Raw genomic sequence first — 13104 nt, 5'->3', positions numbered from 1 at the left:
AACCAGCTCCCAGCAGCTCTGTGTGCCCCACAGCGCAGCAGTGCCAGAGGGAGATGCTTTCACTGGCTGTGGTGCCTCTCACCCTGGCAGCAGCACATTCCATGTGCTCCCAGCTCCCTGAGCATCCACAGCTCACAGGGGAGGCTCCAGGGCGGCTGCTGAGGGGCTTCCCCCCTCCTGACAGCCACTGCCACAAACCTCTGCTGCCATTTCCTCCCCGCTCTCCCAGAACGCCCTGTCTTGAGAGAAAAGCCAAGATTAAACACAGGTTTATATTCAGGTCTTGGAAACGGACCCACCTCCACCATCCCTCATTTTAATCTCATCTACTCATCACTCCATAAATATCAACCTGCAGAGCTTTGGATGTGTTAAGATTTATATCCATGCTGTCCCCTGAGATTTAATGCCTCCTGAATGTCCATTCATCCTTATGCATCCCCTGGGGACAAAATCAGAGTCAGAGAAGATTGACAGGCAACCATTTTATGAAATATTTTCAAGAGGAAAATGTCTGCAAAACATCTGTTGGACTTGAAAACAAAAATTGCACCAGTTCCTGTGTCCTACAGCTCTGACAGGTCAGACAAAAGAATTTTTTATCTATAAATACATATATATTTATATGTAAATAATAGAAATGTATATAACATAGCTATATATAATATTTAATATTATTGTATGCTGTCATACTGTTTCAATATTTATATATTGTTTAAATAAATATTTATACCTATAATAATATATATCAAAGTTAAAGATACAGTATTTAAAGGCCACAGTTCACAAAGCCAGCCAGCTGTGTTGAAAAAGAGAAGAATCATTTTTACAGAGAATGGCCTTTGCCTCCTCAAAGCTGGGGTTGCCTTTTGAAAACTTCCTTTTTGGCCTTGGAAGTTTTGGTTTCGTTTAACTTTCTACCTTCTCTATTAAAAGGAAAAGATTAAATGGAAGATAAAGATTGTCTTATTGACAGTTTACATCTGCACAGCCTCGAAAAGACCATTTTCTTCCAGAGAGCCTGATTCATCAGCTTAACAGGTGTTACTCAAAAGAGAAACCCCATTTGTTTTGCCTTTCTCTGGCTGGACTTTGCTGAATCAAACCCAGCTCCCTTCCTGCAGCACAGCAGGACCACTCTGTCCTGCCCAGTGCTCGTGCACCCATCCCTCCTCTCCAGTCACACAGCAGTGCTCTGTTCTCTCCTTTCCCTAGGGCTGTTTTCCCACACCAGACACCGTTGCAGTTGTCCCTGTACCACTCCACGGCACCATTTTGTTCTCATCCATTTATCCTCTTCTGCAATGTTCTCAAATTTCTCCTCCCATGCACACCCACCGCATTCTCTGGTCACATATTTAATATCCCTCTTTCCACTCTCTGCAGGCCTATGAACTCCACAAATGGAATTTCTGTGAGGATCCAAGAGGCCCAGACAACTCTGACCCCAAGAGATCTCACTCACGAGGCTGCTCAGGTCTCACCCTGCAGATGATGCTTTGGGTTTGTTCTCTGCATTCTGAGCATCACCCGAGCAGGGCTGCCCTCCCTCCACACCCCCTGCCATTCCAGAAGTGCCTATTGTGAATTGCCAATGCCTCCATCTCACCTCATTTTCTCCACATCAGATCAGTAATTCCTCAGTTGTCCTGACACAAACTCTTTCTCCTTTGCCAGTAACCTGCAATAACAGGTTATTACTATCCTGCCCACATTATTATCCCCTTTTCCTGTACTAGCACAGGATTAGAGGCACAGGGTGTGCACCATCACACTGGCCTGAAATCTATGGTACAGCTCTTTGAGTTTACACTCCATCTTGCAAAAAATACTTTTCCCCTGTGGGCAGCAGATTCTAGCCTTGTCCTTGACAAGATGCCCTCAACTCCCACCCCTGAGCCTGTTCCTGTGAAAGGACACTCCGCCAGACAGCCTATGAGATGACTGAGTGCTCAAGCAGCCACATGAAACTGTGATATGATACGACAACAAGAAAGTTTCTGGCCTTTATTTGAAGGCTTTTTACCAGTTACAGTAAGAATTGTCATTGCAAACCAGGATTTTTTAAAAAAATGAATAATAAAAGTTAAAAAAAACATCCACGAGTCCACCTGCAAGTAAGACATGTTGGTACAGAAAGGAGACATGAGCTTTTGCTTCTTCCATTCTGTTTGTTTTTCAAAGAACTGATAGAATTAAGATGCTAGGAAAGGTTGGATGCTATCAGAATCATTCCAGCAGGTGAGCATTTAACAGCATATACTGTACCAGGGTAACAGAGTAGCTATGTTAAATCTATGGGTTTGAGTTGAGCCTATTGTAATTTTGTTTCCCAAAAAGGACATTAAAAACCAGATTATGCCAAGATGTTACAATGGAGCCATAAACTGGCTACATGAGTTTGTCCCCATTCTATTTAAGACTCATCTTGGTAGCAAAGGAGTGATGTAAGCACCTGGAAATCTGAGCAGTGGGTGGCTGACCAGACTGCCACTGCAATTCAGATTTATAATGCACATCCATGGGCCTCCCAAGGCACACCAGCAGCAATTCTGACTCAGCCTTCTCTTGGCAGGAAAGGCCATTTACCTGCTTTGACCAAAATCAACCCATCTGATGACCTGTTGCTTCCCAGTTCCACACATGCAATCCTCTTGGAAAGAGACTTGAAGCAACCAGGTCCCAGTGCACAACTTCTGACCTCCCAAAAATCATCTTCACCTTCAGCCACATCCTGCTGCCACCTTCTGCTTTGAGTTGCTGGAATAATGGAATATTTAGAGTCGAAAAAAAAAATATGCTTCCGACTTCAAAGCAAGGAAGTAATGGGAAAGAAGATTTTATGTGCATCAAACCCTGGGTGTATGTCCAGCCCCAGCTGTGCCACAGCAGCAGGCAGTGCCAGCACTGCCTGTTCCCCTCAGTGAGGCACCCACAGAGCCCTCAGGGGCAGGGAAGGTGCTCCCCAGCACAGGAACAGCCCTGCAGGGATCACTTCCCATTCCATGAGCACTTCTCTGAAGATGCTGGTCTGTGCACACAGCTGTGACATGAACATTTAAGCTCATCTAAGAAACACAATTCAAGTCAAACAAATTAACTCAGTTTACAGTCAGTCTGCTCACAGAGCCTGGTGACAGAAACAATTAACATCTTGTTTGTCTGTAACTCTTAACCAATGTTTTAGCAGTTTCAAAACACATGAAACACACAAAAAGTCATGTGACAGCATTCCCGTAACACATCCCTGTTCCCACACCAAGAGGAGGAGGAGGATGAAGTCAACACCACACTCACATCCTATTGACTTGTGGGAGGGAAAACACAGAAAGGAAAAAAAACCAAAAAAAACAAAAAACAAAACAATCATTTGTGCCAGCACACTCCAAAGTTCCAATACTGCTGCTACTGAGGTTAGCAATGCCTGGGGCTGGGGAATGGAAGCTGAAATTCCAGGTCCTGCAAGCTTCATCATGAAACTATCACGGGCTTCAGCTCTGCCTAATCGTATCTGAAAGCATGAGAGACTCCAGCAGACATGACACTCTTGAAATACAGAACTTTATTTAGAAACTGCTTAAAATAGAAAAACCCTGTCAAGAAAAATCCAAGTCAAATATGGTTTCTCAGTAAAATGGAGTTTTAGGGCAACAGAAGTCTAAAAGGCCACAAGAGAAATAGCACCACTGCAATTTTAAACAATGGCTAGATACTTGCATTTTTGGCATTCACTGAATTTGGGTTTTTCTCTGAACTTCACAAAGATTCATGCACTACACAATTACCATAAAATGCTCTCCTACACACATTTTAGGACAAGCTACCACCAGAAACAAATGAATACAAGCACAACAGGACTGATCAATCTCAGTAGTGAAAGGGGGTCAGAAGTCTTGCAGGATCTTGCCAAACACAACAGTAATGAGGGGCATGATAGGAAAAAAAAAAGGACAGTTAAGGAAAGTATTTTAAATATTAATATTTAAGTTAGTCTCAGTACTGTATTTTCTGCAATAACATTAGCTCTGTTAGCCAGCATCTTTTAGTTTTTACCCCAGAAGATTACTGAACTGGCAACTGTTATTACTAATATGCCCTGGTTCAAAGGGGAAAAAAAAAGAAAGCAGACAGAAAAATATCATCCTCATGTGCTCAATTCACTTTCATTCAAAGCCAGCTGCACAGTGCAAGTCCTGTTACAACTATTGGGCGTGTTCAGCATTCCTCGGGATGGGAAAGGGAAAAGTGAGAGAACAGAAGGGATTCCAACAGAAATGAAAAGAAACAGAACAAATAAAAACAAGAGCCAGGAAGAAAAATCACTTCTGAAGGACATCTTAGGCAGTAAGATTGTGTGCCCTTTGCTTTGTTTTGCTTTTCTTACAGAAAACACAGTACATTTTGGCAAAGCCACAATGCCACAGAAAAAGGCTTCAGCACTCTTCAAGGTAATTTATGTGTCTCAGCTGTTCATACTCCCTCTAATCTTGTGACAGGCAACGTTAAGGCCCATTTCATCGAGAACTAATCACTTAGTAAGCAGCTTTACATAGGAATGGAGTTTTGTTTTAATAGCCCCTTTTGAGCACTTGCTGACACAGTGAGACTGCCATGCAAGGCCTCTCGGACAGCAGTGAATGGAGTTAAACAAACGTCTACCCCAATATGAAGCACATAAAATCTCCCATCACATTACTTCAATTTGGCATATGGAAGCATATTTTAAATACTCTTAAGGCATTTATTATAATTTCTGTTCTGCAATTTCACATTAACTCAATCTTTCTGTGAGTCAGTCTTTAATTTCTCTACTGCACACCGCCTTAGATACAAAAAGAGTCTTCCCACAAACCAGTGTTTTACCAGCAAACCATTCTGCAACAAGTTCCAAATATTCAGCCTCTTGCTCCCTAAATATACCACCTCGATGTGAATACTGCTCTGCTACAGCGTGAGAAAGAGCTCCTAACTCAAACCCACTGTAAAAGTGAAACTTCTGCAAAGTGCACTTTAAGAAGAGGTACTTTTTTTTGCTTATGAAAAGAAACCAGTGAGTCCTCTAAGAATAAAGTGGAGTATTTTACAGTTAAGCACATGATCTGGGGCAAAGAATTCTGATGTTGCTGCTCTGCTGGTACAGTATGTGGTCTGTTAATACTCTTCTTGTTCCTCCTGCGGTGCTCCTTCGTCAGGTATCACAAAGCCTTCCTGAAGGGGAAGAAAAGAAGTGCTTTAATGAAAATCTGATGTCAAACCAGTTCCTGGCTACTCTCTAGGTACTTTTTTTTTCCCTCTTACTTCAGGTAAGACACCCTTAAGTCACTGTTTACAGTGTCAAGATGTATTACCAGAAGTATTTTCCTCATCTTTGATCTATTTGTTACATACTACTCATGAAAGGTCTACCTTGTTTGCTGTCTGACTATAATTAAATTATCTGATGCTTTATTACAGGAAAAAGCTAGGCCATAAATCTCACAGGGGAAAAAAATAAGGTAGAACTGGAGGGAGGCAGGGAAAGCCAACCAGCTTCCAATTACAAGGGCAGGAAGAACTGTGCAACCCAGTCTATAAGAGATTACTTACATCTGTGGCATAAAGAATTTCCACAATCCTCTGCAACACTGGATCATTCTCGCCTTCATTCTCCTGGCAGATCAATTCAATGTTCCTCAATTTGCCAAAGTAGAAGTCTCTCTCCTTCTCCAGATCTTCAACAGTAAGTTTCAATGCGTTGATCTGCCAAAGGGCATCAATAATAATTATATCCACCAGAGAGAGAATTCAGTAGGATTTATGCAAAAAGGGTGTCCCAAAATTCTCAGAAGGGTGTTGATATGCAAAGCACTTCAGCAGTAACCAAGATATGGGGAGGGAGGACTGTGAGAGGAGGAAAAGGGCCATTTCTCAAATTTTAGTATCACTGCCACAACAAACATCCAGTCCACAACACACAAATCCACTTTAAAGACTAAAGGCTGATTCCATGAAAAAGGTAAAGCACTGACTGCCTGCAGCTCTCTCTGCTAACACATTCTTTCACAACAACTCCCCTGCTGACAGCAGGTTCAGTTGTGCTGCACTCACTCTGGATTTCAGTGAGGGAGCAGCTGCTCATAGCTCTGTTGGAATGCTGGGAGAGCTGCAACACAGCTGTGGGAATACTTACAGACCCTGCTATGTGTGACACAGCCCACACTGGGGTGAAATGTCTGGCCACTCGTGTGCTACAGAAGGGCTTTTGCTTCCATCAGGAGAGTAAGACCATTATAACAAAGGGCTCCAATTAAGTGATTTTAAATGAGCTGATTCAGATCATTTTCTTCCATCTGCCTGACCCAGACATTCCACGGTATTGGAAAAACAAACCTGCACATAACTCTATCAAGCAGAGGTCAGTCACAGGGCTGTCCTTACACACCTGCTCGATCAATCCTGCTGATTCTTCATCTCCTCCACCCTTTTTGCCCATCCCAGGCCCAGCTCTGGGACCTGCTGGGGTCCTCTGTGCAACAATGGGCCTCTGCGGGGCTGCAAGATCAATTCACCAATTAAGTCCAATTCTCCCTCCCATAAAGGTACTAGCCCCCCTCCAAACATGCTGAGGCATGAAAGGGATTGAAGATATCTTCCTTCCTTAACTCCATGTAACATGTCCTTTCTTTCTGGCACACTTGGCACCATTCCTTGCCATTCTCTCTTTTACAGAAGACTGTTCTTTCTGTAGCCTCCAGACACCTGGGTACTACAGCACCCTCAGTCTTTGAGCCTGGCATCTCTGAAACAAGATGCAAAACACTAGAATCCCATACACTTATTTTAAATCACAACCCAGTCTTCATTTCCCCAGAGTTTTTCATGATCTAGATCACATTTTTAACTATTTTTCTCTACCTGCACTGCCAGTACCGAGAGATTTCCTGGTTTTGTTCACAACTGGAGTAACAAGGTTTGGTGCTATTGTGTCTTGGCCTTGTCGAGCAGCAACAGGATCATACTCCTTCCCGTCATAGTTTGCATCAAAAAATTTTTTGAACCACTGAACAAATTCAAAGTTGTCCTGAAATTTTCCTTTCACTAGTTTGTCCACAGGAATTATCTGAAGAGGGGGGAAAAAAGAAAAAAAACACACTCATAAAGGGTAAAGAATCTCTCTGTGTTTTTAAATAAAGTTTTAAAGTTAATGCACTCAAAAGACATGCAAATTTAATTCTTGTCCAGTCTAGGGAAAATCCTCCTTGACAACAAATCAAATAACGGGATTTTTGTAATTATTGGAATGAAAAACCAATCATGCTTTGCCTTTGAGGGTCCAAATAAGTTTAAATAATTCTGCAGCAAAGTTTCTGTTAGACCAAGTTTACAGACAAAACTTCTTCCTGTGCACATGAAGCTGGCTCTGATGAATCTGAACTGACCAACTCCAGAACTACTACAAGAGCTGAACATCTCTGTCACAGCAGACTCCAGCTTCTCTGGGATGAGATGTAGAACTAAAAACTATTAAAAATGCAGAAAATAGTGAAGTGTTGTTTGTAGAGATTTTTTTTTTCATAAGGCATTTGGAAGCCAGGCTGGTTGTCCAGATGGGTGGTGTGGACAGACTGCACAAGCCACTGTCCCCAAGCAGAGACTGACTCTGTGTTGGAGCTGCCAGCCACGGAATCAGACATCTCAAAGAAGGAAGAAGCTTCAACCCTGGATGTTCTACATCCTACCAAACACACTGTCTGTAACTATCACCTGAATAAATTCCCCTCCATCAGCAGAACTGTCATTCCATCTGAACAAGCTTTATAACAATTTCATTTTCACTACTAAAAATCAGAGATTTTAGTATCTGGAGGCACTTAAAAGCCATGTAGATGTGGCACCTGGGGACATGGTTTAGTGGTGGCCTTGGCAATGCTGTGGGAACAGTTGGATTTGATGATCTCAGACACATTTTCCAACTTTAACAATGATATAATTCTATACACTTGTAAAGAGGAATTTGGAATCCTTAGGACTATCACAGCAGAAGGTTATAGGAGCACACCTCCTACAAAGATGTTCCAAAGAGGAAGCTCAGGCAAACCTTATCTCATAGAAATTCCAGTATTAGTTTGTGCCACAGAAGTTTCCCAGAATTAAAAGGGTAACATTAATCTCATCATTAAGAACTGAAAACCTGACCTTGGCTGGAGCAAAGCAAAATGTGTCCTAACTGATGTGAGGTCCCCAAGGCAGGCCAAAACAAAAGGTTTTGTGACTTACAAACCAAAATCAAACCCTGTTCCCAGATTTATTCAGTTTTAAATCTGAAAGTTCATCCCATCTAATTTAACATTAAAAGCAGAGAGTCAGTTATAGCCCAGCTTACTTTGTCAACACCCATTCTTTTAAAACCTGCTTGTAGAACCTTGAAGTTTTGAATGTACTCATGTTCCAATTTTGCTTGAAACTTCACTTTCTTGAGTGCTACAGAACCTGGGAAGAGCATGTCCATGAACTGACAGTATGCAGCACCTGCCAAAAGGAAAAGAACACAAATCCTGGGATGAATTAAGTCAGCTCAGCTCACTAACCTTGGTGAGTTTCTTTCCAGTCAGGTCAGCAAACTGACCTGACTCACTCCTCAGTCACACAAGCCCTTTAAAGGCAACAAAGGCAAGAAAACAGAAACCTTCAGTCTCCTTTTTGGTGCAACATGGCCATAAATAAGCTTAAAGGAGCTGGAGAACCAAACTTTTGGGTTCATGACTTGAACTCTTATGAATAAGAACAAACCTGACTCCAGAATTCCAAGGGAAAAAAAAACACCCTAATTAATAACTTCACTTTCTTTTCTTCATGGATATCAGCACTGATCTGAGATGTTACATGTGTTTAAGAGACATGTAATCTCCTCTTAACAACACTAATGGAAGTAAATCAGAAAAAGCATTATTCTAAAAATTGTACTTAACCATTATTGAAATTGTAATACATTTACCTCCTACAAACAGAACCTATACACAACTCAAGGTGCTCTCCAAGATAAGAGGCTAATGACCTGAATTATATTTAAAGCAGGCCTTAATTAAAGAATCAAAATAAGATAAGTGTTTCTTCCTATTAATTTAAATCCTTCATGTCCTCCAATTCAGCACTAGTTGAAGTAAGAGGAAAAGAGAGATTCAGTCCAGCCACAAAGAGTGGACAACCACCTCCATATTCATAGGATATACACAGTAAAAAAAAAAAAAAAAAAAAAAAGTGGTTTTAAAGCGGATTCTCACTCTGCAGTGATGACAGACAACCATTAAAAGCACAAGCACAACATTCAGGGCATTATTCCCACACCAACACCAATGAATCAAGGAGTAAAGGAAACCCTAACCTAAACCATCCAACACTTACACAACAAGCTGTTGGGAGCTATCTGAAGGCCAAGAAGAAATACAGGAGAGCATTGACCTCAACTACTCTGTTCATCTCAACCACATCCTACAACTGTTCACTCTCTTATCAAGATACTTCACAGGCACTCCCACTTTCACCTGCTCCCAGAAGACTGATGTCATCCACTGGTGCAAATTACAATAAAAACAACAAACCAGCTCTTGCTGTTTGCTCTCCATTGTATCTCAGCTCACTTGCTGCAGAGCTCCAATCCCAACTCAAACACAGAGGACTTGCCAGAAGCCAGGGGTTGGCTCACTATTGGCAGAGGGAGCGATAAGCGTGATGAAAACAGAGGGATCACAGCAGTCAAAGGGCAGCTCTTGTGCTTTTATGCAACCTCAAACTGCTGCTGTCACTGCTGCCCTTGCCAAAGACAGCAAAGCAAGCTTGGGAACTCCAGCTTCCACACGACTATGGCAGTAAAAGACACTTCATCCCTGCCAAGGCACGAAGCATTACTGCAGATGCACAAAAGGGATGTTACTCAGGACATACCACACCAACAGCTTTTCCCAAAAACAGGTGAGCTGGAATTCTGCAGAGCCAGTACTAATTATCCTCACCTCAACACAGAGCTCCCACAGCATTCAAGGCTCACACCAATCCCATGCAAATCTACCCTGCACACCACAGGGCTCAACCTGCCTATCTGAGAGCAGACAGTGCTTATCACTTCCCCTCCTCCTGTGGCTTAGGTCTTTAGTTCCCTCACCCTTACAGTTCTTGTCCATCATCTCACTAGACAAAAACCACTACAAATGCCTGTCAAATACCTGTTGTGAGTCCCTTGCTTCTCTGTAATCTTTGGGATTGTTTCTTCCATGGACTCAGCCACAGCCTGTATTGACAGTCCAAAAACTCACTTTTAATTAATTCCTCCTTTCATTTCACCTCCAAGTTCCACATCTCTCCTTCCAGGAGCAACACCTTATCTTAAATTCACTGCATGAGACAAACTTCACTTTTCACTGACTGCCTATTGTGGTTATCCAAATTATCTTGTACCCAAGCTGCATTCTTAGCCTTGGGTTTTTTTCAGCTATTATTCCACAGACTATTATCTTTTATTTGTTCTTACAAGCCTCCTCCTCCCACACACTCCTCCCTACGATGACACTTGACTCCATTTCTGTACCACAGACACTTCCCCTTCCTGCCTACTAGCATATATGAGATTCAGCTGTGCTTAACTTGGTTCAAGCCCAGGTAAGCTGGGCTGACACAGACTGGATGTGCTCCAGGACCAAGAGGAGTTTTAAAGGTGCACATGACCCCACAAGTCACTGCTCTGTCCTCCTTACACTCCAGTACTCTTCCAGAACAAGTCACAATTGTTTTTGTTAGTTATACTTGTAAGACTTACTCTATCCATGCAGGCTAAATGCTTAATTCCTCATGGGAAAACACCTTCTTCCTCAGTCTTTTTTTCACATTAACACCCATCGCTTATAGCATCTATGCTGTAGTGAGTCATGAGAACGTGCCTTTTCATTACACTGACATTATTAACAACCACTTCAATAACACTCCAACCAGAACTGGATCATAACGCTGACCACGAATCTGTTCACACCAGGACCTAAGCCAGGAGCACAGCTGCAGCAGGGCAGCACAGAGGGTGCAGCTGCACCTCCCCAGAACCAGGGTGCACATCCCACGTGGAGGTGCCCTCGGCGTGAACCCCCTTACCTGAGCACAGCTGTTCGATCTTGGTCAGCGTCAGCTGCAGAGACTCATTGATCCACGCCAGCATGTCATGTCGGCTCAAGTTATCGCTGGTCACTGAAGTAGAATACACATTCACTGCCATTTTCTGAAAGACACAACCAGAGGTGTGAGCGCCACAGACGCCGCCGGGCTGCGGTGGAGCCGCTTCCTTCGGAGCCTTCCCGAGCCCCGGCGAGTGAACCGCGGGCTGCCGACAGCTGGGAGGACCCTCCCGCACCGCCCTGCCAGGGCTCGGCTCCGGCATTTCCGAGGAAAAACCAGCATCGGGGCGCTCACGTGGGAACCGCTGAAAGGAGCCACGGCTGCGGCAAGTTACTCATCCCTCTCCCCCGCGCTACCGGGAACGGCCGAAGCGCTTCCTCCGCGGCCACGGGATCTCCCCGGGGATCAATACCGAGCGGCCGCTCCCCGCCCAGCCCCGCCGGCACAAAGCGGAGCCGCCGGTGCAGCCGCCGCCGGGCAGGGCCGCCCGCGCTGCGGGTGGGGCGCGGCCCGCGCTCTCCCCGCTCCCGCTCCTCACCACCCCCCGCCGGTCCCTCCGCCCCGCCACCCCCGGTCCCCGCCGCACCTCCGCCCGCCGAGGGGCGCGGCCCGGCCCTGCAGGCCTCGCGCCGGTGCCCGCAGAGCGGCGGCGCCCCGCCCGGCCGCTCCCCGAGCCCGGGGCCCTCCCCGCCGCCGCCCGGCGGCCCCGCCGCGGCCCCGGCCCGGTACCTGCGCCGCGCTCGCCCCGTCGGCCCCGCGTTCAAACCGGCCCCGCCCGCCCTGACCGGGACCGCGTCACGCGCTCGCTGCGCGCCTGCGTCACCCGCACGTCACGGCCCGCGCGGGGAGCGCCGCGCGCCGCCACGGGGCGGGGGAACGGTTGTCAGGGGGCGGGGCGAGCTGCTGCGTTGCTATGGAGATGCCACGCCCACTCCCCCGGAGGGCTCGCCTGCCATTGGCCGAGCCGCTGGCCCCGCCCACACCGGGGGTCCCGCGTGCCTGAGGGTCGCGCCGGGCTCGGGCCTGAGGGTGCGACGGAGCCGCTGCGGCCGCGAGCTCCGGGACGGCCGGACCCGGGAGCCCGGCACTGCCCCGGCCCCGAACCCAGCGACACAAACCGACCCCAAACCAGCGGCACAGCCCAACACGGCTCCAGCTGTGCTGCCACACCAGCCCCGGCCACCTTGGTGTCACCGGTGTCAGCTGAGCGGCAGTAGGAGAGGAGCGGCTCAGATCCCTGGCTGTGCCCCTCCTCCCACTGCGAACCCCCTTTATTTCCCCAATAAGACTGTCCAGCCATACAGAAATACTCGTTTTTAATCAGACATGATAAATGGTAAACTCTCGACATTTTTTTTCCCACATGGAAACCAGCGAAATCATGTGGACAAGGCAGACTTGCGAATTTCCACACTCCAGGATACAAAAACTGTGAAATGTGTTAAAAATGATACATTTCTCTCATTTTTAAAAGATTGTAGAAAAACGCGCAGCATGTTCAACATTAGAAATCCTTAACCTAAAAAAATAGCACCAGGGAGAGTTAAAACCCTTTAAAAAGTATTAAAAAGGAATTTCTGAGATCCCCCTCCCTTAACATTTTATAAACTCAAAATAAAAGGCAGCTCTTACAGGGAAAAACATTTCAAGGAAGACTTGTCTACTACAATTCTCATCAAGAGAGCTTAATGCCAAGACAATTCTCATTCCTCTTTTATCTTTGTTTACTTTCCCCAAGTCCTTTTTTTCCCTCATCTATTTGTTTTCCTTTTGATCAGATAGGAAAGGATGTGAGATCTGGAGTATGTAAGATGCCATGGAGTGGAGGGCACGTGTTGGCCCAGTCTGGAGGAATCGCCCATCAGAGCAGAGGATGGCTGTCACCCTGAGCCCCTGCACTGATGGGTGTTTGCCCTCATGCCCCATACTGGGCTCCAAACGGGGACTGCAAGGACCTGGGATGAGGAA

At 45.6% G+C, this 13104-nt stretch overlaps 1 protein-coding gene across 2 annotated transcripts; it reads right to left on the bottom strand.

Moving 5' to 3' along the window:
• Positions 1–1978: 1978 nt before the first annotated feature.
• MAPRE1 (microtubule associated protein RP/EB family member 1) lies at positions 1979–11953 on the bottom strand. Of its 2 annotated transcripts, none has more exons than XM_058036272.1 (7): positions 11866–11953; positions 11116–11239; positions 8363–8508; positions 6895–7099; positions 6422–6531; positions 5587–5739; positions 1979–5208 (listed from the first exon to the last, which is right to left on the bottom strand). In XM_058036272.1, the coding sequence occupies exons 2-7, from the start codon at positions 11234–11236 to the stop codon at positions 5152–5154; spliced, it is 792 nt and encodes a 263-aa protein (XP_057892255.1). In that variant the 5' UTR covers positions 11237–11239; positions 11866–11953; the 3' UTR covers positions 1979–5151. The 2 variants fall into 2 exon arrangements, with proteins under 2 accessions (XP_057892255.1, XP_057892256.1); XM_058036273.1 differs by having other exon boundaries at positions 6910–7099.
• Between the last annotated feature and the right edge of the window lie 1151 nt (positions 11954–13104).

This window comes from Melospiza georgiana, chromosome 17 (assembly GCF_028018845.1).
Source record: "Melospiza georgiana isolate bMelGeo1 chromosome 17, bMelGeo1.pri, whole genome shotgun sequence".
Lineage (NCBI taxonomy): Eukaryota > Metazoa > Chordata > Aves > Passeriformes > Passerellidae > Melospiza > Melospiza georgiana.
Note: the sequence above shows the minus strand (reverse complement) of the source record. Positions and strands in the feature narration are given on the sequence as shown.

Bases quoted from the DNA above. Each gene is read 5' to 3' on its own strand.
- MAPRE1 (XM_058036272.1), bottom strand. From the start codon at position 11,236: ATGGCAGTGAATGTGTATTCTACTTCAGTGACCAGCGATAACTTGAGC. The intron at 8,509-11,115 runs GTAAGGGGGTTC...TCCTTTTGGCAG, and splicing joins GATCGAACAGCTGTGCTCAG to GTGCTGCATACTGTCAGTTC. The intron at 5,209-5,586 runs GTAAGTAATCTC...CTTCCCCTTCAG, and splicing joins AAATTCTTTATGCCACAGAT to GAAGGCTTTGTGATACCTGA.